The sequence below is a fragment of the Dendropsophus ebraccatus genome, chromosome 6 (genome assembly GCF_027789765.1).
Source record: "Dendropsophus ebraccatus isolate aDenEbr1 chromosome 6, aDenEbr1.pat, whole genome shotgun sequence".
Taxonomy (NCBI): Eukaryota; Metazoa; Chordata; class Amphibia; order Anura; family Hylidae; genus Dendropsophus; species Dendropsophus ebraccatus.
Genome location: NC_091459.1, coordinates 9,308,843 through 9,335,056, shown reverse-complemented (window position 1 = coordinate 9,335,056; position 26,214 = coordinate 9,308,843). Strand labels below are relative to the sequence as shown.

General features: G+C 41.6%; 1 protein-coding gene across 4 annotated transcripts in view; it reads left to right on the top strand.

Moving 5' to 3' along the window:
* The window catches only part of LOC138794636 (isoaspartyl peptidase/L-asparaginase-like), a 53,059-nt gene that overhangs the window by 14,588 nt on the left and 12,257 nt on the right, over positions 1-26,214 (top strand). For 2 of the 4 annotated variants that reach the window (XM_069973412.1, XM_069973409.1), the window contains exons 1-5: positions 5,216-5,323; positions 9,090-9,291; positions 13,564-13,706; positions 15,707-15,870; positions 22,187-22,305. In XM_069973412.1, the coding sequence (XP_069829513.1) occupies positions 9,099-9,291; positions 13,564-13,706; positions 15,707-15,870; positions 22,187-22,305 (619 nt within the window). In that variant the 5' untranslated portion in view covers positions 5,216-5,323; positions 9,090-9,098. Of the gene's footprint in view, positions 1-2,606; positions 2,697-5,215; positions 5,324-9,089; positions 9,292-13,563; positions 13,707-15,706; positions 15,871-22,186; positions 22,306-26,214 lie in introns of those variants that run through there. The other 2 variants (XM_069973410.1, XM_069973411.1) reach the window with 2 other exon arrangements.

Sequence of the window (26,214 nt, the reverse complement as noted above, 5' to 3'; positions counted from 1 at the left end):
AGGGGTATTCCCCTCAAAACTTTTATTAATTAATAAAATGTAGAAGCATACTTACCTGCATTCTGTAATATGGTTCTATTTTTGTTTTTGCGCGGTTCCTCAGCTTGCCAGGCAGATTTCCCGCTCAGATGAAGTAAACAACTTAAATCCTGGTCCACTCCGACACGCTCCTCTTTTTCTCCCCCTCTGAGAAGGGGTCACGTGATCTGTGGGTGGGTTAGCTAACCAATGACAGGTAACCCATAAGTTACAGTGATCACATGACCCCTGCTTGATCAAATAGAATGCTTGAGAGATGCCACCAGCCGCTGCCCCCGAGATCTCCCCCCACAAATCTCATCAGCAGCCACCAGTATTCCGACAATTTTACGAAAATTATGCATATACTTAGCGCAGTTGTTCACCACCTTCTGACCAGGTGTAAAATAGATACATTTTTTCCCCCTATATTATTAGCAGGGACCACCTACCTAATAGAGTGTATTATCTACTGAAGACACTTACTTTATTTAATAGAGGAGACTTTTTATAAACTGGAGCAACCTATTTATCTAATGGGAAGACCTAACTTATCCTCCCAAACTCACCTATCTTCCTTCCACTCCAACTTTACCAAGGGGAAAATTGTGTCAGGTGCTATGAAAACAGCCCCCATAGTGTAATCCATACATATTACCCTCCATGTAGTAATAATGTCCTCTTTGCCTCCATACAACAGTAATGATGTCTCTCTATGCCCTCATACACTAATAATATTCTCCCTCCCTCCCTAATATTGTCCCTCCGGACCTGAGTTTGTATTTTTTAGGTCAAAGTTTGGGGTCTGAATTTATTTGTGTGGCTACAGATACTGCAGATGGTCACATACGTGAGGGGCTCATGTTGTCTCAGCAGCAAACCTGTCAGTGGTCAGGCGAAGTCTTCATGGTGCTTCAGGTAGGGTGAGAGGGTGCGTCCACACTACGGAATCCAAGCAGATAACCCACCGCGGACATGTCAATTTTTGGGGTGTACGGAGGAATTTGCCCAACCATAGAATGGAAAAAACACTGCTGTATTGTGAGGAGTTTTGAACCCATAGCTGCATCAGGACGTTACTGAACGTCCTGGTGCCGCTATGGGAGTTCAGAGGGGGGTCGCACGGCGACCCCCCTCTGAACTGCCGCGATCCCGGGTGCCGCATATAGCCCGGGATAGCGGCTATTAGCGGGCACGGTCCAATCGCCGTGCCCGCTATTTAAGTACTTAGAAGCAGCTGTCAAAGTTGACAGCTGCTTCTAAATACTTGCTCATCTCCATACCTGGTGGTCTAGTGGGGGGATCGCCCCCCCACGGCGCAATTGCGGGGGGGCGATCCCCGCATTCATCCCGGGCCGGGGTCTGCGTCGTAATGGCGCTGATCCCAGCTCGGCATTCTATTGCTTTCGGCTGCAGCAGCCAAAAGCAATAGAACACCGATCTCATGGATTCATGCAGTATAACTATACTGCATGGATCTCTATGAGAGATCAGAGTGCATATACTAGAAGTCCCCCAGGGGGAATAACCCTAACCCCTGGGGGAATAACCCTAACCCCAGGGGGGCTTCTAGTATATGTATAAAGTAAAAGAAAAATGTATTTTTAATAACACAAAATCCCCTCCCCTAATAAAAGTCTGAATCACCCCCATTTCCCCATTTTATAAATAAAAATAAATAAATAAACAAACATGTTTGCTATCGCCCTGTGCATCACATTCCTGATCTCGTACGGTAAATGGCGTCAGCGTAAAAAAATTCCAAAGTGCAAAATTGCGCATTTTTGGTTGCATCAAATCCAGAATAATTGTAATAAAAAGCGATCAAAAAGTCGTATATGCGCAATCAAGGTACCGGTAGAAAGAACACATCATGGCGCAAAAAATGACACCTGACACAGCCCCATAGACCAAAGGATAAAAGCGCTATAAGCCTGGGAATGGAGCGATTTTTAAGGAACATTTATTTTAGGTTTTAATTTTTTACAAGCCATCAAATCAAATAAAAGTTATACATGTTACATATCGTTGTAATCGTAACAACTTAAGGAACATATATAACAAGTCAGTTTTACCCTAGGGCGAACAGAGTAAAAACAACACCATTTAAGGCAAAAATTACATCTGCCATAGCAAAGTACAATTAGTTGCGCAAAAAATAAGGGCTCATTTGGGTCTCTAGGTGGAAAAATGCAGGCGCTATGGCCTTATATACACGAGGAGGAAAAAACGAAAACGCCAAAATGAAAACTGGCTGTGTCCCCTAAGGGTTAATTTTTAATATTGAGGCACAACGTTTATTGTGATATATGTCTCTGTATTGTACTCTTTCCTTGCTTAGAGCTCTGTTCTCTGTTGAGTTTTTCCATGCTACTGTTTTTGAGATTGCTCTGTAATGAAGGGTAATGCTCCCGCTATGAGCGGATCAGATGCTCTTTATACTTAGTGTCAGTACGTATCTGCCTCTGTGAATAGCACTAAGTACTCAGCTGCATCAGTCACGTGACCTTAGGAGCCGAGCTATTCTCATCCTGTCACTCAGATCATGTGAGCTTTTTTGATCATGTGACTGGGATCATGTGACTATGCCTTCAGCTGCAGTGTTTTCTGCAACTGCAACAAAGAGGAGATACATATAAAACTGAGTTTTGCTCTCCGCACATTGAGGCAGGCCTAAGGTACGGTTTTATTTCTAGCTGGATTATGAACTATTAGGTTTAAATGTATGTATTGTGTTCTGTAGGGGTGTTGTTTTGACCCGGAAGTACTCCAGTTCACACAAAGGTCATAGCTATATAAGTTTATTGATTTGTAAGTACTGTTTACCTGAGGAAGGGGATCATGTAATATAGTGTCGAAACGCGTTGCGTTAATAAAAGTTTTTTGTTTTTAGTTCCCACTTAAGTTCGGTCTCGTTGCTGTGGTTAGAACAAGGTGTTGTCATATACCTCCCATATGGATAAGGCCGGCCCTGCATGGAGCTTTTATGCTGGTAATTTATATTAATGATGGATCTACAGCCGCAGTACAAACCATACATTAACCCCTTAAGGACAGAGCCTAAAATGACTTTAAAGGGGTAGTGCACCAAAAAAAATTTCTTTCAAATCAACTGCTGCCATGAAGTGTCAGAGATTTGTAATTTACTTCTATTAAAAAATTTCAAGCCTTCCAGTACTTATCAGCTGCTGTATGCCCAGCAGGAAGTGGTATTATTTCCAGTCTGGAGAGCAGGAGAGGTTTTCTATGGGGATTTGCTCCTTCTCTGGACAGTTCCTGACATGGACAGAGGAGGCAACAGAGAGCACTGTGTCAGACAGGAAAGAAAACACCACTTCCTGCTGGACACACAGCAGCTGATACGTACTGGAAGGCTTGAGATTTTTTAATAGAAGTAAATTACAAATCTCTGGCACTTCATGGCAGCAGTTGATTTGAAAGAAAAATTTTTTGGGTGCACTACCCCTTTAAGGACAGCGACAATTTTCCAATTTTCAGTTTTTTCCTCCTCGCCTTCTAAGAGCTAAAACTCTTTTATTTTTCCGTCTACAGGGTCATGTGAGAGCTCGTTTTTTTCAGGAACAGGTGTACTTTCAATCTATGATAAAATTTATGACAAAACCCCCAAAATATCATTTATGGGGTGAAGAAATGGGGGGGGGATACATTTCCCCCACATTTGGGTGGGGTGGGGTCCGTGCTTACATAATGCACTTCATGGTAAAACTGACATGATATCTTTATTCTATAGGTCAGTCTGAATACAGCAAAATGCAGGTTATATAGCTTTGCTAATGTTTTACTATTGTTTAACAGTATAATTTATTTTTTTGCAAGCAGGTGTGATTACAATGGCCCCTATTGTGACTCCCGTAATTTTTTTTTTTTACCTACGGGGCTGTATGGGGCATCATTTTTTGCACCATGATCTCTAGTTTTTATAAGTAACATATTTGTGGGGATCAGACGTATCAATCACTTTTTATAATTTTTTTAAAACTAAAATGTAATAAAAAATCATCAATTCTGGCGTTTTTTACTGCTTTTTGTTTACGTTGTTGACCTGTGTAAACACTATTGTATTATTTTAATAGATCGGAAAATTACCCTTGCTACGGTATATAATATGTTTATAAGTCTCCATGTACCTATGGGGCCTATGTGACAACTGGATATTACCATGCTCTTTATTTATAGTATATATCTCGACACAAACTGATACTGAACCTCAACACTGCCAGACTGTATAGGGATACAGCCCTTAGACACATATAATATATTGCCAGAAGAAAAACAGAGGGATGGCAAAATGCAGTGAAAACATGATCCAGAATTATTAAAGAGTCACTATCAATAAAATGTACCTGTCACCCAAAAAAGATTTGGACATGCCAGAGAGACTTACAATATAAGTAGAGATGAGCGAATGAGTCAAAAATTTAGCCAAATTCACAAATATTCGGTTGGTTGTAATGTTTTGTGCAACAGCTATTGTGACAGTGTCAAAAATTGGAAAAATTGTGTCAAATTTTAAAATGTCAGTCATTAAATTTTCACATTGGACAGCACTGGGCACTGGTGGATCAGCTGCATAAAATGAGGCTTTCTCCCAGGACAGCAGTAGACGTTCTAAAGTGGCTGCACCATCAGGGAAGTGGCAGACCCAGAGAGGCCTAGAACATAGACCTGGAGGTGGCAAAGGCAGCGCTCGGAATTGGAGACAAGTTAATTTTCCCTGGACAACCTGTTTAGGCCGGTGTGGATAATATACGCCCGTGTTGGAAATGTTTTTAATGGTATGCAGCATGGGCAATAAATTTAAAGATGGGGTTGTATAAATATATCCAAATTGACTGTGGGTATTTTATCAGGATTATCCTATTAATTTTTTGCGTAAGGGGTAAGATTACTTGATTTTTTAATTATTACTTAGGGCGGGTAAATATTTTATTGGGGACTTGGATAGGGACTGGCACGTGCTGACTGCCGGCTGATGTTCTATGTTTCTTTATTAGATGTTAGTTATATTTGCTCTTATTCTCAGTTTTGCTTTCATCAGTCGTTTATTTTAACATGTTCCTCTAAATTGTCGAGTAAGACGGTGGAAGAGTGGCAGAATAACACACAGTCTTCTGCTAATAATTAACAGGTTTCACTGCTTTAGATATTGCCTTCTCTCTCGTCAGCCGCCTACCTAGTCTAACCGTCAGACAGAATAAAGCTTCCTTGGCTTGCACAATTCATTTTCTTAATCACTTTAGATAAATATTGAAACGAGTACCGTAGGTGTACAAAGAAGCAGCAGGTAAGTGACAACCATTCTGAGGATTAGTCTAGTGATAACAATCTCACAGTCTTCTATGAAATACAATTCATGTTGTAAGGAGAGCAATGGGTATGGGGTGCATCATTATAGTACATCTTTTTTATAATGTTACTTTTGTTTTAAAAAATTTAATTTTAAATTGTATAATTTTATACAAATTGCCCTCTAAGAAAAAGTATAAGAAAGACGACAAAGTTCAAAGTTTAGGCTACATAAGATAATACCTGATCCTTTAGTTATTCATTATAGGAAACCTACTGTTCTATCTTGTGGATATCAGTGTTAGTAAGGACAGAAGTGTTAATGGGGAGACAACCGCTTTATGTGGGACTGGAGTACCTAGGGCCCACCAGGTGGAATCATTCATGGAGCCCACCCTTCAGACCCACCACCGCCACTCCCACACAAAAACATTGCTATGATATATAGATAGATATGTATTGCACTCCCTACCCCCTCAACCAAGAAAATAAGAATATTATTCCAGTGCATAGAGAGGGCCGAATTGCAGATCAAAAACTGGCGGCAGTTTTACAAAAATGGACCGCACCTCCAGGATGTACGAGCCGGCACTAACCAGGTAGTATAAAAAAAAATTCATTAAAATTAGACAATTTACATAAAGTTGACTAAACACATTAGATTGGAAATTATGCCAAAACATCTTTGACAAAATCGTGTTTTTAGATTTGTTAGTAAATATCCCCCTAAGTGAAGTGGTACATTCACTTTAAAGGGGTACTCTTTCTATAGACAAATAGGTAAACATGTTATATCTACCTAACTACACTTCCCCAGGGTCCTCCTGCATCATCTTCTGGTCCCCTGCTGAACACTTTTGCTGCCAATTCCAAGACTGACTCATCTCAGCAGTGACAGACCCTTTAGCCAATCACTGGCTGTGGCTGTGTCCCGTCTCAGTCAGTGATTGGCTTAGTGGGACGTCACTGCCAAGATGAGTCAGTCTCAGATGGGGCAGGGGCAGTGGGGGGTCTGAAGATGATGCAGGAGGACCCTGGGGAGGTGCAGTTATGTAGGAATAGCACAACATAAAAATAGCCCCAGCACAACATAAAAATATGTTAATGGACGGAGTTCCCCTTTAATATTAGTTATACAGTTACCGAATAATATCACTATGTAAGGAACAAATATCAATGTACAGTTAATAACTATATGCTAATATACCAAATCCTATTGACTTTATACCTTATATACTGCAAAGTAAATGAATTTTGCGACAGATCACCGCAACATTAGCTGCAGATAGGATCTGTGTATAGGGCAGGGCCAGCTGCTGAACCTGCTCCATATTTCTATAGTGTACATTAGCTGTGCATGTACAGCAGATATCAACCGGGGCTAGAAACACATGCATACATACATACATACGTACATATAAACACAAACTCACATACATATTCATACATACATGCACACTCACATACATGCACATACTCACATATACAGTACATACATATAAACAAACTTACATACATATACATTCACACACATGCATACACACTCTCACATCCGCTGGGAGGCACTTGCCAGATGGTGAAGTGTGACTCCACTACAGTAGTGGTCGGTCGGGGAATAGCTCAGCCAGGTGTTATGCTGTCGTGACGCCAGTGCCGGTTGGGACCACAGGTATGATGGCACACCTGCTTTTAGTTTAGTGAGGCTGGCTATACCCTTTCCCCTGTGGTCGGTAACCTGCCAGGCTATTTGCGGGTCCCTTGGGCGCTTATCACAGTGGTCAGGAGTGGAGTCGTGACCCTCCTGGACTATCGGTACCGCCACCCACAGAAAGGGGAGATGACCCAAGGAAGATGCAGTGACTGTGTAGGTGCTTGGACAAGAATCACTGAGTCCCGTTACAATAAATAAACTCTTCTTTACTGCAGGAATACTTGATACAGTGACACACAATAGGCTTTTGGCTTGATAAGATACAATACCTTGGATTTTAGTAACCAGATCTGTGCTGAGAACTTGAGAAAGTTGAGTTGCGTGCTGAGAGGGAGAAGTTCAGAGAAGTAGAGAGGAGGATGTCGAGAGAGTCCCAACCCAAAGTAGTACTGTGCTCTGCCGGAACTTAAGAGGTAGAATAGATAGAAATACTTGAAAGAAGAAAGAATACTTGTGCCTGTGTTTTGACTCTTTTGGTCTTTGCACCACCTATTGCCCACCAGTGTCGAGCGACCTGTCCTAGAGAGTGACACTAGCCCCAGACCTCATTACTTGAGATGAGCAAGTTTCCTGTGTGACACCTGCACTGCGAGATAGAGTACATAGGCTTCTAGCATCTTTGTTCTATCCGGATCAGTTCCTTTTTCTTCAGGATACTGTCCTGCACTTTTAGACTGGTTCTCGGCATAGCTGAGGTGTAGGTGCTCTCCTCCCCAATCCTTCAGACCCAACAGCCAGAGCAAGCTATGGGACGCTTGGGCAGAAGACAGTGGAGGATGCAGTGTAAGTGACCTTGTGCATCTTTCACTGTTTGTATTTCCTTGGTAAAGAACAGTGCACAGCAGGGGCCCACCGGAGGATTCTCCAGTTCTCCGGTGGGCCAGTCTGAGACTACATTTTATATATACTGAGTTTTAAGAACTAGGTAATGGCCCCCTTAGCAGTTGGTTCTGTCATTTAGCCTTATTCATTCTAAATCTACACCTTAATTTTTGAGTCAGGAAGATATCTCTCCCTTCTTACAAGGTAAAATGAATATATTTGTAATAGACCTTGTAACAAATAATCAATATGCAGTTCTGAAGCTGTAACCTTTTAAACCATCAAAGAAAAGCTCTTTAAACTCTCATAGCCCGAGCTGAGACATACTTTTTGAACCCCCGGATAGCTTATATAGATTTTAACACCTTTAATAGACTGAGCTGGTTTACTGTAAACAACACTACACTAAGGCCAAGATTATGAATTTGTTTTAATTATAGGGAGCGAGCAACGGAATCCGCGGCAGGTTATCCGTCTAGATTCCACAATGTGAACGCACCCTTAAAGAAGACACAACCTATGAGGAAGAGCAGAATTGTTTCTAGAAGGAAACAACTATCTTTTTAGGCATCATTAGAGATTGTCGGGAGTCAAGCATGCTCTAGTCAGATTGCTTGGCATTTGAATACTGGTGGCTGACGAAGTTGGATGCAGACCAAGAGATTCCTGGAACAGCCTATGGCCGTATGCATGGGCGCATGTTTTCCAGGACTCTCTAGGGCTGCATCTAACTTCATCAACCACCAGTATTCAAATGCCAAGCAATCTGACTTAAGCATCTCCAAGCATCATACAACCTATGGCTGGGTTCACACTATGTATATTTGAGGCTGTATTTGTGAGGCTGTATAGCAACCAAAACCAGGAGTGGATTGAAAACACAGAAAGGATCTGTTCACATAATGTTGTAATTGAGTGGATGGCCGCCATTTAATGGCAAATTTTTGCTGTTATTTTAAAACAACAAGCTGTTATATTGAAATGATGGCAGTTATTTACCGTTATATGACGGCCATCCACTCAATTTCAACATTGTGTGAACAGAGCCTTTCTGTGTTTTCAATCCACTCCTGGTTTTGGTTGCTATGAGGACCTGACTTGAGGACCAAATACTGCCTGAAGTATACAGTGTGTGAACCCAGCCTTAATATGCAGCTCGTGTTAGACTGCCTTGATAATTTGTTGTTTTCATTGAAATTGCTTATAACACTCTATGGTTTTCCCCATGCAGCACAGCAAAATGGATACGAGACCTGTCATTGTAGTCCATGGTGGTGCATGGGCAATACCGGATGATCTTGCAGAAAGAAGCAAAATTGGAGTTAAAAATGCAGCAACCTGTGGATTTTCCATACTTGCCAATGGTGGAAGTTCTCTGCAAGCTGTAGAAGCTGCCGTACGAATCCTAGAAGATGACACAGCATTTGATGCAGGTATTAAGAAAATACGTCCTTTATAAGTGTATTTGCTATATGCATTGGTTGCATTCACATTTAGGGTATGTTCACACATAGTAGGACGTTTACTATTGAGTCTAAAACGTGCAATTTTTCTACAAAGTATTTGTCTATTTTTTACCCAGATGAATAGGAATAATTTGACAAAATTGCAAACAAATTCACCTGGTACTGACCGGGCCTGCACCAGTCTGTGCAACTTTTTAAAAAGTTGCAACTTAAAAATTGGACGCCAATCCCTGATTATGCAAATTTCTGAGTGAATGCTCAAAACAGGCAGATTCAGAAAAAGTTGCATCTAAAAAGTATTTGCCCATCGAATACTGGTTCATAAATAGAACTGAGACCAGAGATGGGTAAAAAAATCTAATTATTCACCTAAAAATAGGCAGAAAGTCCTTGATAAATTTCCCCTTTAGGGTTTTTTTTTGTTCCAAATTTCGGTCATTGGTCAGTATTTTTAACGAAAATGAGTAGTGATTTGAAAATGCAGAAGAAGTGCAAATCTTCCCTTTAAGGCTATGCTCCTACTTTGGGAACATAGTGGGGAAAGGCGGCTATCTATATTACAAGGTGGCTGCCTTTGCCCGATATGTCCCCAAAGTGGGAACAAAACCTTTAAATATACTCACCATTCAGCTCATTTGCGGTGACCACTGAGGCAAGTGATTATTGCATGTCACAAACTTAAAGGGGTATTCCACTCAAACTTTTGATATGTTACTGCCCATAGTGAGAATAACAATTCCTTCCATATTTATTATCTATTCAGTCTCCTTCCCCCAGTTCCGAGTTGCTGCTTTTTGCTGAAGACACAGAAATCTGTGTGAGCCTTTCTCTATGTCTCCCCCTCCTCCCCCCTCCCTTCTGAGACAGCTGATGTAAACTAGAAAAAAAGGAAAAATTGGCCACACATCTATCACTCTGTTTGATCAAATAGTTTGCTAAGATCCTTCCTCACTTTTTAATATCAACAGAGCATGTGTTTACCGTGTGTACGCTGGGATGAGTATATACGGTAAGCCCTTGCACCTGTGGGTTGCTGTTGCACCTTCTGTTTTTTGTCTGTACTTAAGCCACAAGCAGCGTGCAACCTGCAGTGTGAATAGAGTCATGAATGTGCTGCCAAAATTTCCCTTTTCTTATGTTGAATGTGGGGGGTGTGGCTACCTCCTGTTATATGTGGGGGGTGTGGCTACCTCCTGTTGGCCTGCACTCCACCCATGTCACAAGGCTGCTATAAAAGAGATCATTTGGCCCCTATCTGCCCAGTTGTAGCTTATTCAGCCCAGGAGAGGCCATTGCTAGTGTGAAAATGCTAGAGTAGGGACCATGTCTCGAGGACGCCGTAACGTGGCGACATGGTACACTCTGTTTGATCAAATAGTTTGCTAAGATCCTCACTTTTTAATATCTACAGAGCAGGTGTTTACCGCGTGTACACTGGGAGCAGTATATACGGTAAGCCCCTGCACCTGTCGGTTGCTGCTGCACCTTCTGTTTTTTTTAGCTGATGTAAACTAGTCCCCATCTGCAACTTTGTAGCAGCTTTGTAAAGCCGAAGGGATAGTCATAGTGCATGGATCAGCAACTTGACCTCATATTAACCAACATTACAAAGAAGCTACAAAGTTGCAGATAAAGCCTGCCAGGGACATGAACCATCTCAAAAGGGAAGGGGTAGAAGGGAGAGACAGAGACATTTCTCCTAACATTTTATTGTAAAATAAATTATGCCAGTAAAACAAATACAACTTGCCCATACAACAACAAGCTTTTGCTTATGTATGGCAAAAAAATGTAATCAGATTAAAAAAATAAAATGAATAAATAAACAAAGAAATAAAATGTTTATTATCTCTAGTTGAAATTTTTGTGGTTTGCAACCAATTACACAGTTATGATCTCAAAGAGACATCAGTTATCCTGGAATATACAACACTATAACTCAAGCTCTGTACAGTATTCTCTAATATACTTTTGTGCATCGCAGTTACTCACATACATAAAAAAAATGCACACCACAGTGAACTAAAGTGCATATTCCTATTTATAGTATTTAAAGGGGTACTCCAACATCTGTTAGGCACTCACTTAAGAGGGAAGCCTGTCTTCATTAAGCACAGACATGTTTTACTCCCTGCTGGCTCTAATAATAAGTGGGGGTCACAGCACCCACTACAAGTTTTCTGAAATGACAGTTACATTTTGAGAGGTTAAAGAGACTCTGTCAGTAGGTTTATGCCGTCCTATCTAAGGCTAGCCTAAACTAGTGACAGAGAAGCTGAACAGAATGATTTATCACTTACATTGTCCTGTGCAGCTGATCCAGAGATCTCCTCCTGAATAACATGGGCAATAAGGAGTCCTCTCCATTATGTGCATGTGCTCAGTAGTCCTGGATATTCATGAGAAGCAGAAAACTCCGCCCACCAGCTGCTGATTGTCAGTTATCTAGCCATGCTGTGTATAAGCAGTCAACTGTCGATCAGCAGCTGGAGGGTGGAGGAGAGGTGTGGCAAGAATCCTATTCTCCTGCATATTAGGAGAACGGCTGAGCAGAATGATGTAAGTAATACACTGATCCTTTCAGCATTTCTGTCACTAGTTCATGCTGCCTAATTTAAGGCAGAACAAACCTAGAAACAGATTCCCTTTAACCCCTTTGCGTCCCATGTTGTACCTGGGACCCTGCTCTGAACTCTGCTATGTGCAGCCGGGGAGTGCATCTATTAGCCGGCGCGGGCCCCGTTGCCGCGCCGGCTAATTAAGCATTTCAATGCAGCTGTGAAACCTGACAGTTGCATTTAAATGCTTTATACCTGATCTCCCTGGTGTCTAGTTGGTCAGATCCGTTCCTCTGCCCAGGCCGGGCCTCAGCATCGCACTGACGCTGATCCCGGCTCGGCAATACATTGCTTTGGCCTGCAGCAAGCCAGAGCAATGTATCACTGATCTAATGGATCATTGCTGTCTGTTTACACAGGGGGACTTCTAGTTAATGTAAAACAAAAAGTAAAAAATCCCCTCCCCTAATAAAAGTCCAAATCACCCCCCCTTTTCCTATTAAATATAAATAAATAAACAAATAAACAATCGCCGCGTGTGTAAGCGGCCAAACTATTAAATTATCGCAATTCTAAACTCGCACAGTAAATGGCGTAAAAAAATTCCAAAGTGCAAAATTGCGCATTTTTGATCGCGTCAAATCCAGAAAACATGTAATAAATAGTGATCAAAAAGTTGCATATGTGCAAACAAGGTACCGATAGAAAGTACAGATCATGGCGCAAAGAAATGACACATCACACAGCCCCACAGACCAAAAAATAAAAGCGTTATAAGGATGGGAATAGAGCAATTTTAAACACATTTAGTTTTTTTAAAAGGTTTTCATTTTTTATGCAAGTTATGCAAGTTACATATCGTTGTAATTGTACTGATGTGAGGAACATAGATAACATATCAGTTTTACCATAAGGTGAACAGCGTCAATGCGAAACTCCCTGAAATAAAAAAAAAATTCCTTTTTTTTTTTTTTTTTTTTTAATTTGACAGCACAAATTATTTTTTTCCAGTTTCGCAGCATATTTTATGGATAAATAAAGCCTGTCATTGCAAAGTACAATTAGTTTAGCAAAAAATAAGGGCTCATGCGGGTGAAAAAATGCAAGTGCTATGGCCATTAAACATAAAGTGGAAAAAGCAAAAGTGCAAAAATGAAAATTGGCTTTGACCTTAAGGGGTTAAACATTGACTTACTTCCAACAGGGGGCCATTATGGAGCAAACTCTTTTCCTTCTGCTATTTTGCATAATATTAGGTGGCGGTAATAGAAAAACTATGTAATAGTAATAGAAAAAAAAATATTCTGGTTATATTTCCATCCTTGTAGCCTGCTTATGTGAACCTATTGTTTCTAACATTGTGTGTAATTTCAGCTAGTGAGACAAATGACAGCCACCTAAAGTATTTAGCCGCAGACGCTTTGATTTAAAGGGGAAAAAAAAAAGGCAGACATTTTTATGACTAAAAGCGTGCGGTGATATTATGATATTATTCTATCGCCACCAGCACCATATTTACTTAAAAGCTTGTGACAATAAAAGGAAATATTTCTCACTGTAATCAAGTCTAATCGCTGCCAGGATAGTTGTAGTAAATAGCTCCGAAATGCTTTTCTAATATTTTTCCAAAGCTTTAGGGCAAAAATGTTTCCTATGTCTCAAACGGAATTGCTTCCTACAGGTCATGGGGCTGTGTTGAATGCGGACGGTGATGTGGAACTTGATGCAATTATAATGGATGGCAAAAATCTTGCTGTAGGTGCAGTTTCTTGCATCAAAAATATTGCTAACCCAGTCATGTTTGCACGCACAGTTATGGAACAGGTAAAATACTATTCTTGTTCTTTTCTTTTGATTATGTGTACAAAAAGATCCCAATTCAAAAAGAATCACTCTTAGAAATTTTAGGCTATGTTCACACTATAAACAACGGCTGCTGTTGGGCATGTTCACCCGGCCGATACTGCAGTTCCGTTATAAGAGTCGCAGTAGGGCCATTTTACTAAGAATTATTTGCAAAAATAAAAAGTATAGCTATATAAACATGCATATCGTTGTTTTCGGACTGACGTATAGAATAAAGGTATCATATCAGTTTTACTGTAAAAAGCATTACATAGACACAGGAACCACCACCTCCAAAAGTTAAAAAATTGCATTATTTCCCCAATTTCACCCCGTAAATAATATTTTGGGGTCCCGTCATGCATTTTATGTTGGATTGAAAGGCACTAGAGATGAGTGAACCTGGAGCATGCTCGAGTCGATCCGAACCTGAGCGTTCGCCATTTGATTAGCGGTGGCTGCTGAACTTGGATAAAGCCCTAAGGCTATGTGGAAATCATGGATATAGTCATTGGCTGCATCCATGTTTTCCAGACAACCTTACAGCTTTATCCAAGTTCAGCAGCCCCAGCTAATCAAATACCGAACGTTCGGGTTCGGATCGACTCGAACCCGAACCCGGTTCGCTCATCTCTAAAAGGCACCTTTACAAAGTACGACCATGTTTACATGGCGTAAGAGACCGACCGTTCCGTGACCCGTCTCTGAAAAAATCATCCCGGCCGCTACTGCAGTATGATTTTTGGCTCTGCAGAGTTCTGTAAGCGCCCGCATCAGAACTCCCCACAGCACACAATAAAGCTTACGGCCGGAGTCGCTCGCTTCATTGTGTGAACTGACAGAGCAAAAAACTGACATGTCAGTTCTTTGCGGCGCCGCAAGAGGTCCCGGCCGGAGCGTATACGATGTGTATACGCTCCGGCCAGGATCCCATAGAAGACTAATCAGCATAGCTTTTCGTAAAAAGTACGCCCGTTGTCGCCAATTGCAGCAACGGCTGTACATTTACAAAAAGTTACGTTGTGTGAACATAGCCTACACTTGTTTCTGAAAAAACAAGCCCCCTGCATGGCCCTGTAGATGGAGAAGTAACAGCGCTATAGCTCTTAGAAAGTGAGGAGGAAAAAAAAGAAAATGCAAAAATTAAAATTGTTGTGGTCATTTAGGTCATTTTGGGCCGGGTCATAAAGGGGTTAAACTGAAACACAGGTGCAACTCATTGTTACTAGTCGGAAGACGGTGCAATTGTGTATGTCCGATGTATAGCCGGAAGACAGTGAAATTGCATATGTCCGCTGTATAGCCCACAAAAAAAAGGGTTCACATATTGTTACTAGTTGGTGGCCAGTGGAATTGTTTGGTGCACTGTATATACAATATATACACATATATGGCTGATAGGGATGGTCCGAACCTGCCGAGGTTCGGGTTCGTACGAACTCGAACTCTCGGCAAAGATTCCCGCTGTCTGCCCGATCCGTAGAGAGGGTGGATACAGCCGGAGGACCGCCTGGAAAACTGGGATAAAGCCATAGCCATAGGCTGTATCCCAGTTTTCCAGGCGGTCCTTCCGCTGTACCCGCCCGCTGCACGGAGCGTCCAGACAGCGGAAATCTGATGCCGAGCGTTCGGGTTCATACGAACCCGAACCTCGGCAGGTTCGGACCATCCTTAATGGCTAAACATATATACAGCATACCATATGGCTGACGTAAAGGGGTTAACCATGCCAGCATGTTCAGGTTATAAATAAACATTATTTTGTGTTACTTTGGTGAGTTGTATTTTTTTTTTTAGAAGGTAGAAATCCTAAATTCACGTTCTCTAATTTTGGCAAATTTTTATATTCCCATGAAATCTCATGCGTAAGGCTTTTTTGTCGGTTCTCACTGACTAATGATCAGGGTCTAATTTTTGTTTAGTCTTTTGTGTGAATGGTGTATTGATATGACCCATAAGTATTACTTTATGTTTTGCAGACTCCGCATGTTATGCTGACTGGAACGGGAGCAAATAAATTTGCTGAAAAAATTAAATTTGAAAAAACACCAACAAGGGAATTAGTGACTGAAAATGCTGTTAAGGAGTGGGAACAATACCAAAAGTATAAACAGAGCGTTACAAGTCTTTTTAATACTGAAAGGTTAGTGGGAGATAAAATTTTAAAATTGAAGATTGGAAAAAAACAAAAATCATAATTTTCTCATTTCTAGGTATTTTCAATATTTTGATTCCAGTTGTACTGGAGTGCAGGGTTGCCTTATCCTATTCTAATAATGAGGAAGGGTTGAAGTATTTTGTACCAATAAGATTTTTATGAGATATCTAATTGACTAATTATAGTCAAGTGATTTTGTAACTATAATTTGGATTCAGTCCATATCCGTATAATATGCCAGTAAATATGTATGAGGCCCTTTACCACTACAGATGGAAAGGGTTATTACAAATCCTTCTCCTTCTATTGCATGTTCAAAAGGTCCAATAACAACCAAGGTATTTGTGACAGACTGGCACCAAATCACAATAAAGCTTAAAGCGACTCTGTACCCGCAAGCGACCGACCCCCTCCCCCCCCACACACACACACAAACTGCTTATAGCTGCTTCTAATCCAATATCTGTCCTGGGGTCCGTTCGGCAGGTGATGCAGTTATTGTCCTAAAAAACAACTTTTAAACTAGCAGCCCCAGAATAATGAGAAGAATAGAAAATTCTCTCCACTAGAAATTCCACCCGTTCCATAGCCCTAATGATATTTGTCGGTGAATTCCGCTGTCTACCCAAAGAACTCAATTCTTTGAGAGGACGACAGATTCCCTGACAAATATTATTGGGTCTATGGAATAGGTAGAACTTCCAGCGGAGGCCGCCCGGTGAAGTCCACTTTAAGCCTCTGCGTAAATTCTATAGTGTGCACGTACCCTTACTAAGAAAAAAATGGAAGCAGAATTCCGTGGCTTTTCCAGTTTGTTTTTCTTTGTTGCTGTTTTTCCCGCACGCTTCAGTCCCGGAAAACCATTCAGAGACTAAGACAGTAGCATCTGTTCTGACTTCTCCTCATTGATACAATGCAAACTTGTTTGTTCAATATGTATGTAAATTTGAAAAATACATCAAATGTTTGAATATGAATATGTAAAAAGTTTCTGCCAACATACTTTACCCAGGTACGGGGAGAGGGAAAACAGCACAGCATGCTGGGTACATTTTTCTTCTAGTAAAACATAGCATTGCCATTCATACTGGCGACATATGGAATGGGATTAAAGGAAACCAGCTGGTGCACTGGGAAGCCTGCCAAATAGTATGCTTTCATTGTCACCTTGAATTTACCATGATGGGAGCTAGCCAGAAAACATGGGAACAGCTTCCTTACCGATAGCAGAAAAAAAGGTGATTTCCTACTGGGTAACAATAAAAATAACCCGGTACTTCTCTTAGGTGGCAATGTGCTAATTTGGTGCCATTCATCTTATGTGGAAACTTCATTAGCGATGACACTTGTGTGAGTAATGCGCCCGCTAGACGAAACATCTTCCTCTGATCACAGAACATTTAGAACTCAATTACTGTTGGCGCATTGGAGATTATTTCACTGCAAAATGAGATGGGTCTTTTCCGACAAATGTGAAACTTTCTTCTAGGATATTTCAATTAGTTACAGACTTTGTTAGATTATTATAATGCGCTGATCCCAGTGACGGCTTTATACAATGTGTTCCATAGATTAGAGTCTATTTAAATGGTACTGCCAGTCCTGGCAAGAGTCTTTTGTAAAGGACACGAAAGTCACATTGAAGATAAAAATTTTTTTTTTACAAATATTAATGTGAATTAATTAGAGATGAGCGAACCTTGAGCATGCTCGAGTCGATCCGAACCCGAACGTTCGGCATTTGATTAGCTGGGGCTGCTGAACTTGGATAAAGCTCTAAGGTTGTCTGGAAAACATGGATACAGCCAATGACTATATCCATGTTTTCCACATAGCCTTAGGGCTTTATCCAAGTTCAGCAGCCACCGTTAATCAAATGCCGAAAGTTCGGGTTCGGATGGACTCAAGCATGCTCCAGGTTCGCTCATCTCTAGAATTAATATAATAAATGAACGAGTATCCGGATATTGGAAAGTTAGATTTCCCATATTTTAGGGTAATCATAGGCAGCTTTTGAGATTGTGTACAGGTGTGGTTTCACCGCACAATTCGTAGACATGGAATAAAAGGAAGTATTATTCCAACTATAAAAAAAAAAAAAGAAACAATCTCCGGAAGCAAAAAGCATTCTTTACCATGAGAACAATGAATCTGTGGGACAGTCTACCCCAGGATGTGGTCACAGCAAAAACTGTGTAGGGCTTCAAAACAGGCTTAAAGTAACTCTGTACCCACAATCTGACCCCCCCCCCCAAACCACTTGTACCTTCGGATAGCTGCTTTTAATCCAAGATCTGTCCTGGGGTCCATTCGGCAGGTGATGCAGTTATTGTCCTAAAAAACAACTTTTAAACTTGCAGCCCTGTGTCAAATTGGCGTGGCCTAGAGTGTCTGTGCCCTAGGCCTGCGCCGCCTCTCCGTCCCTCTTTCTTGCCCTCTTCATCATTAGGAATGTTCCAGGCAGGTTTTCTCCTATTCACATGAGTTGGATCGTTAAGGCACCTGTGCAGTGTTCGGACAAGTGAAGAATAGGAAAAAATCTGCCAGGGCCAATCCTAATGGTTAAGAGGGTGGGGAGGAGGGACGGAGAGGCGGCTTAAGGTTAGGGCACAGACACTCTAGGCAAAGCCAATTTGACACAGGGCTGCAAGTATAAAAGTTGTTTTTTAGGACAATAACTGCATTACCTGCCGAATGGACCCCAGGACAGATCTTGGATTAAAAGCTATCTGAAGGTACAAGTGGTTTGGGGGGGCAGATTGTGGGTACAGAGTCGCTTTAAAAAAGTTCTTACACCAAAATTACATAAATGTGTATGTATCTAGAATTTATCCATCCATCCCCTTCTTGGTTGAACTTCATGGACACGTGTCTACTTACTATTTAAGTGTGCGGGAGCAGAAGGCTTCGGCCGTCTTCTGCTTCCTTCACAACTCCTTTAAATGTGTGGTGCTGTATTTTAATCAATTCATGTGGGACAAACAACACCTGCATTCGGTGGCCAATGGCAGAAATGGCGCAGCAGTTAGCGAGGAAGGGTAATACCTTCATTGCTCTCGCATGACCCTTTTGGGTGTTGGGAAAAGCAGGAGAGGATTATCACTTAGCTGTCACTATATTTTTAATTTTAATGTTAAATGTTTATAAATATATAAACTTAAAGCAACTCTGTATCCATCAGCCCACCCCACAAAACTGCCAGTAGCGTCCGTTTGATGAGAGCAAAACCTTACCGGCCGTGTCTTTTATAATGTGCCCGGTGCCTCGGTTAGAGCAAAAATGATCTTTTAATTTGCAGCGCTGTGTCATACTGTTGTACAGACCTAGAGTGTCTGTGCCCCAGGTCTGCGGCGCCTCTACTTTCATCCTCACCATCCTTCTTATCATTAGGAACGCCCCCAGGCAGGATTTCTCCTATTCATCTCTAGTGTAAACTGCACCTGTGCTGTAGTGATTAATAGAAATCCTGCCTGAGGGCATTCCTAATGATGAGGAGGGTGGGGAGGAAGAAAGGAGAGACATGGCAGACCTGGGGCACAGACACTATAGGCCACGTCATTTTGACTCCTCTGCCACAGACAGGCACTGGGTGCATTATAAAAGACACGACCAGTAAGCATTTACTCTCATCACACGGATGGTACTAGCAGTTTGGTGGGGTGGGTTGGTGGATACAGAGTCACTTTAACCCCTTAATGACATAGGGCGTATATTTACACCCTATTGCCAGTAAGGGAGTTCAGAGCGGGGCCGCGCGGCGACCCCGCTCTGAACCGCGGCGGTCCCGGGTGCCGCTTGTAGCCCAGAACCGCAGGTATTAGCGGGCACGGTCCGATCGCCGTGCCCGCTAATACAGTAATCAGATGCAGCTGTCAAACATGACAGCTGCATCCGATTACCGGATTCAGCTTATCCCTGGTGTCTAGTGGCGGAGATCGCTCCCCCGGGACGTTATCCCGGAGGAGCGATCTCCGTTTCTGAAGCCGGCCGGGCACCGCTCCAAGATGGTGCCGTCCCCGGCTCGGCACTCGTTTACTTCCGGCTGCAGCAGTCGGAAGTAAACGAGTGCCTATCTCATGGATCTCTGCAGCATATCTATGCTGCAGAGATCTCTATGAGAGATCAAAGCACTTAAACTAGAAGTCCCCCAGGGGGAATAACCCTAACCCCAGGGGGGGAATAACCCTAACCCCAGGGGGGAATAACCCTAACCCCAGGGGGGAATAACCCTAACCCCAGGGGGGCTTCTAGTATAAGTGTAAAAGTAAAAAAAAAAGTGTTGTTATTAATAAAAAGCCCCCTCCCCTAATAAAAGTCTGAATCACCCCCCTTTTCCCAGGTTATAAATAAAAGTAAATAAATAAATAAATAAACAAACATGTTTGCTATCGCCGCGTGCGTAATCGCCCGAACTATTAATTAATCACGTTCCTGATCTCGCACGGTAAATGGCGTCAGCGCAAAAATATCCCAAAGTGCAAAATTGCGCATTTTTTGTTGAATCAAATCCAGAATTGTAATAAAAAGCGATCAAAAAGTCGTATATGCGCAATCAAGGTACCGATAGAAAGAACACATCATGGCGCAAAAAATGACACCTCACACAGCCCCATAGACCAAAGGATAAAAGCGCTATAAGCCAGGGAATGGAGCGATTTTAAGTGACATACACTCACCGGCCACTTTATTAGGTACACCTGTCCAACTGCACGTTACCACTTAATTTCTAATCAGCCAATCACATGGCGGCAACTCAGTGCATTTAGGCTTGTAGACATGGTCAAGACAATCTCCTGCAGTTCAAACCGAGCATCAGTATGGGGAAGAAAGGTGATTTGAGGGCCTTTGAACGTGGCATGGTTGTTGGTGCCAGAAGGGCTGGTCTGAGTATTTCAGAAACTGCTGATCTACTGGGATTTTCACGCACAACCATCTCTAGGGTTTACAGAGAATGGTCCGAAAAAGAAAAAACATCCAGTGAGCGGCAGTTCTGTGGGCGGAAATGCCTTGTTGATGCCAGAGGTCAGAGGAGAATGGGCAGACTGGTTCGAGCTGATAGAAAGGCAACAGTGACTCAAATAGCCAACCGTTACAACCAAGGTAGGCAGAAGAGCATCTCTGAACGCACAGTACCTCCAACTTTGAGGCAGATGGGCTACAGCAGCAGAAGACCCCACCGGGTGCCACTCCGCTCAGCTAAGAACAGGAAACTGAGGCTACAATTTGCACAAGCTCATCGAAATCGGACAGTAGAAGATTGGAAAAACGTTGCCTGGTCTGATGAGTCTCGATTTCTGCTGCGACATTCGGATGGTCGGGTCAGAATTTGGCGTCAACAACATGAAAGCATGGATCCATCCTGCCTTGTATCAACGGTTCAGGCTGGTGGTGGTGGTGTCATGGTGTGGGGAATATTTTCTTGGCACTCTTTGGGCTCCTTGGTACCAATTGAGCATCGTTGCAACTTCACAGCCTACCTGAGTATTGTTGCTGACCATGTCCATCCCTTTATGACCACAATGTACCCAACATCTGATGGCTACTTTCAGCAGGATAATGCGCCATGTCATAAAGCTAGAATCATCTCAGACTGGTTTCTTGAACATGACAATGAGTTCACTGTACTCCAATGGCCTCCACAGTCACCAGATCTCAATCCAATAGAGCATCTTTGGGATGTGGTGGAACGGGAGATTCGCATCATGGATGTGCAGCCGACAAATCTGCGGCAACTGTGTGATGCCATCATGTCAATATGGACCAAAATCTCTGAGGAACGCTTCCAGCACCTTTTTGTATCTATGCCACCAAGAATTGAGGCAGTTCTGAAGGCAAAAGGGGGTCCAACCCGTTACTAGCATGGTGTACCTAATAAAGTGGCCGGTGAGTGTATATTTGTTGACAATGGTTTGAATTTTTTACAGGCCATCAGATACAATATAAGTTATACATGTTACATATCGTTGTAATCGTAACGACTGGTTTCGCAGTGTACTTTATGCAAGAATTCAGCATGTCATTGCAAAGTACAATTAGTGACGCAAAAAATAAGGGCTCATGTGGGTTTCTGGGTTGAAAAATGCAAGTTCTATGGCCTTTTAAGCACAAGGAGGAAAAAACGAAAACGCAAAAATCGAAATTGGCTCTGTCTTTAAGGGGTTAAATAAAATAATTTACGTCATTAGTTTCTGACACAAATAAATGTAAAATCGACATAAAGCCGACATAGAATTTATTCCTTTACTCAGTTTTTATTATTGATGTACTGATCTAGTTGTAATATTTTAAAATGTCTTCCTAGGATGCATGATACTGTTGGTGCTGTAGCAATTGATTCCAAGGGAAACACAGCCTGTGCTACATCCACTGGTGGAATAACAAATAAAATGGTTGGACGGGTCGGAGACAGCCCCATTATAGGTATGGTATAAAACCATTTATGAAATGCATGTTTTTTGTTTGTTTTTTTTCCCCCAACACAGTGGGAAGAATTCTCTATACTCTATCTGTACAAAAAGCTAGACTGGGTAAAGAAGTGGAAAAAGCTAAATCTTTTTGATATTATATATCTTTTGACATGCAGTGCTGAGAGTCAGTTCTCATCTATATATCAGCCAGTTCTGTGGTTTTAAGGGAATGTTCACACTGAGCAAAACAGGCGGAAATACCAAGTGGAATTCGTGCCGTGGACTCCCGCTCGAAATCCCGCCTGCCTCACTTCTCAATGTGATGTCTCGCGCATCTCTGTTCAAAGAATTGACATGTCAATTCTTTGAGTGGAGAGTAGCAGAGACTGGAGGCGCGGGAGGCATCCCATTGAGACAGTGAGGCAGGCGGGATTCCAAGCAAAGTCTAATCTAACCTGCTAATAGCCCCCTAATGCGCATGGAGTGCCTAGGAGGCAGGTATGTCTCTTACCTTCTTCTCTGGCACCATTCCCGTGCAGTTAGTAGTTTAATCCACGGCCCGGAGCACTGTTAGGAGCACTGCCCGTCCCCACCGGAATGGCACCAAAGAAGAAGGTAGGAGACATAGCTTCCTCCTCTGCACCCCGTGTGTATTAGGCTGCTATATTCTTCTAACTTGCTGATAGTTCCCCTTTAACCATGCATAGGGCATTATTCAATATGATTACAGATGAATATAAATAAATACAGTACTGATGTATTATAACACAATGATTAAAATAAAGTGACAATTCTATACAATAACGACCATGGCAGTCTTCAGTAAAAAATTACTTGGCAATAGGGAACATACTCATTCATGTTATAGACTTAATTGTTCAATGAATAAATTATGTGTTGAGCAAGTAGAATCTCTGTATAGGGAAAATGCCTGATGACTCTGCCGCTATACTTTCCTGGAAATTGGAATCTTGTAAGCTGCCAGATAGACAAGAGACAATGAGTGTTCTATGAGTTCAGTGAAACTGTGAAAGGAACAAAGACACTGGCACTTTGAAGGTACCGTCCATTAAAATTAATTATTTAGTCAAAGTTATTAAAACCTACAGATAGTAAAGTCTGGAGTACAAATAGTCATTGACACAGTGCACAATAATGCTGAAGTTCATGGTAAATGGTTTGCTCTTCACACTTTCCCATACAACAGACATCACACTAAGTATTTATGGCTTCACAGATATTTATCAATCTGCCCGAGACAAAAATTGGAACGTTTTTGCAACCAATTTGTGCAAACCAACTCCCATAGAAGTCACTTCTGTGAAGAACGTGGACAGCATACAGATTCCATGCGTACGCTGTCTATATGGGTGTTTATATGTACACAATAAGGAATGGGTGAGGAATTTGAAGCGGAATCTGCTCTTAATTTCCGCTTAAAATTCCTCCCATAAAATATCAACAGAGTAATGTTCCATTGTGTTTAATGGGGTTTTCGCTCCATTGTTCACATGGCAGAATTTTCTGCAGAGAATCCGGTTACCACCCAAATAATGGACATGTCAATTCTTAGGGTGCGTTCACACTAACCCGCCGCGAATTCCGCCTCTCATCCCTGCTCACATCTCTGCCTGTCCCATAGACTCTATTCGATGGTCGGGTGGATTCTGCTGTCCACCCAAAGAATTGACATGGCCATTCTTTGGGCAGACGGTAGAATCTGCCTGTGCATAGAATGAAGTCTATGCGAGCGGGGGCGAGCAGTGGAATCCACGGCGGATTATCCGCCCGGATTCCAAAGTGTGAATGCATCTTTAGATATGTGCCCACAATATGAATGAACTCCCTGCGGATTCTGCTGCTTGACCTCGCATCTCTGGCCGCACCATAGACTCTATTCTATGCACAGGTGGATTCCGCTGTCCACCCAAAGAATGAACCTGTTCAATCTTTGGGCGGACGCCAGGATCTGCTTGACCATAGAATTGAGTCTATGGCACAGGTGGAGAGTGAAGCGCGAGCGCACAGGGATGAGCAGCAGAGTCCACGGGGAGTTCTCCACGAGAATTCCGTAGTGTGGGCATACCCTAATTGTAGATCATTTCCCGGGCAATCCCTGGGAGGACATGCTTGTGACATCTTTCCAAGCAGTCTTTTTTTTTTTTCTACGCACACTTGCTTTTTTGTGGATCCAGAAAAATAGATGCAATTCATATTCTATGTGGATGTTTTTTTGCCATCTACAAAGCACTTATGGTTATGTATAGGAGACCTGGGGAAGCCCACTCGCCTCTAAAACAGAGCGATAAGTGTTTGAGCATACTAGTTAGATGCCTGTATACCCTCCAGACTGATGATAAATGGAAAACAGGAAGGGACCATCTCTCCAGAGTACTCATTAGGATATAGGAAGAATTTCTCATGTTTTTTATGAAGGTTTTGGTGGCGCATATTCTTGAGCAATCGCTTACATGCACAAAAATGTGCAACAAACAAGAAATAGTTGCGTTCTGGAATCAAGCAAATATGCTAAAAATATAATCCATTTAAAGTATCTAATCTGTAGTTGGCCAGTTATTAGGTAAGATTATTTACATGTAAGTAATAATTGATAAGCTACAAATTGTAATAGTTGATAAGCTAAAAGTACAGGGATAGAAAACAAATAAAAACAATTATATAAATAAATATTTTTCAACCTTAGGGGAAAAAAAAAATCTAGCAATAAAAAACTAAAATAAAAGAGGTATATGTATATTCGTATACATATAAGGTAAAGTATAAAACAATTGACTATGGATTCCATTGTTACGATGTTGAAACACTTAAAGGGGTTGTTCACTAAAACACAAATTTCAGGTGCTTCAGCGCGGCATAGCATTCCGATACATACGCCGTAAAAAGGCGTATGTATTAGAGTAAAGCCCATTAGTGACCGCCGTGAAAAGGTATATTGGCGGTCACTAACGGGTTAAAGGGTAACGTGGGCTTTTTATCTGAGAAATTAAATTTTTGGTCTACTTAAATTATTATGCTTTAAATTTAAAAGAAAAAAAACACACACAACAGCCTGCATTGTTACATGTTTTGAATCTAATAAGATGATACAAGAGAGTCAATGAAAAAATGTCTGTGCACACATTGTTTAAAATATATACAGTGGTGCCTTGGATTAGGAGCATAATTCGTTCGGGGACGGCGCTTGTAATTCAAATCCACTCTTACACCAAAGCACATTTTCCCATAAGAAATCAATGAAATGTAGACAATTGGTTCCACACCCCAAAAATAATTATTTTTTATTCTGAATAACATGTAGAAGAGATGAAATAAACAATGAGAAACAGCTGAATATGTGATATTATAAGTTACAGTACAGTATAGCAATCAGCATGTGGAGTATAATGTATAGTAACTGTATAACCCTGATAACACAGCAGCAGCGGGATATGTGATATATAAGTTACTGTACAGTATAGCAGCATGTGGTATATAATGTATAGTAACTGTATAACCCTGATAACACAGCAGCTGGATATGTGATATATAAGTTACTGTACAGTATAGCAGCATGTGGTATATAATGTATAGTAACTGTATAACCCTGATAACACAGCAGCTGGATATGTGATATATAAGTTACTGTACAGTATAGCAGCATGTGGTATATAATGTATAGTAACTGCATAACCCTGATAACACAGCAGCTGGATATGTGATATATAAGTTACTGTACAGTACAGCAATCAGCATGTGGTGTATAATGTATAGTAACTGTATAACCCTGATAACACAGCAGCTGGATAGGTGATACATAAGTTACTTTACAGTATAGCAATCAGCATGTGGTGTGTAATGTATAGTAACTGTATAACCCTGATAACACAGCAGCAGCGGGATATGTGATATATAAGTTACTGTA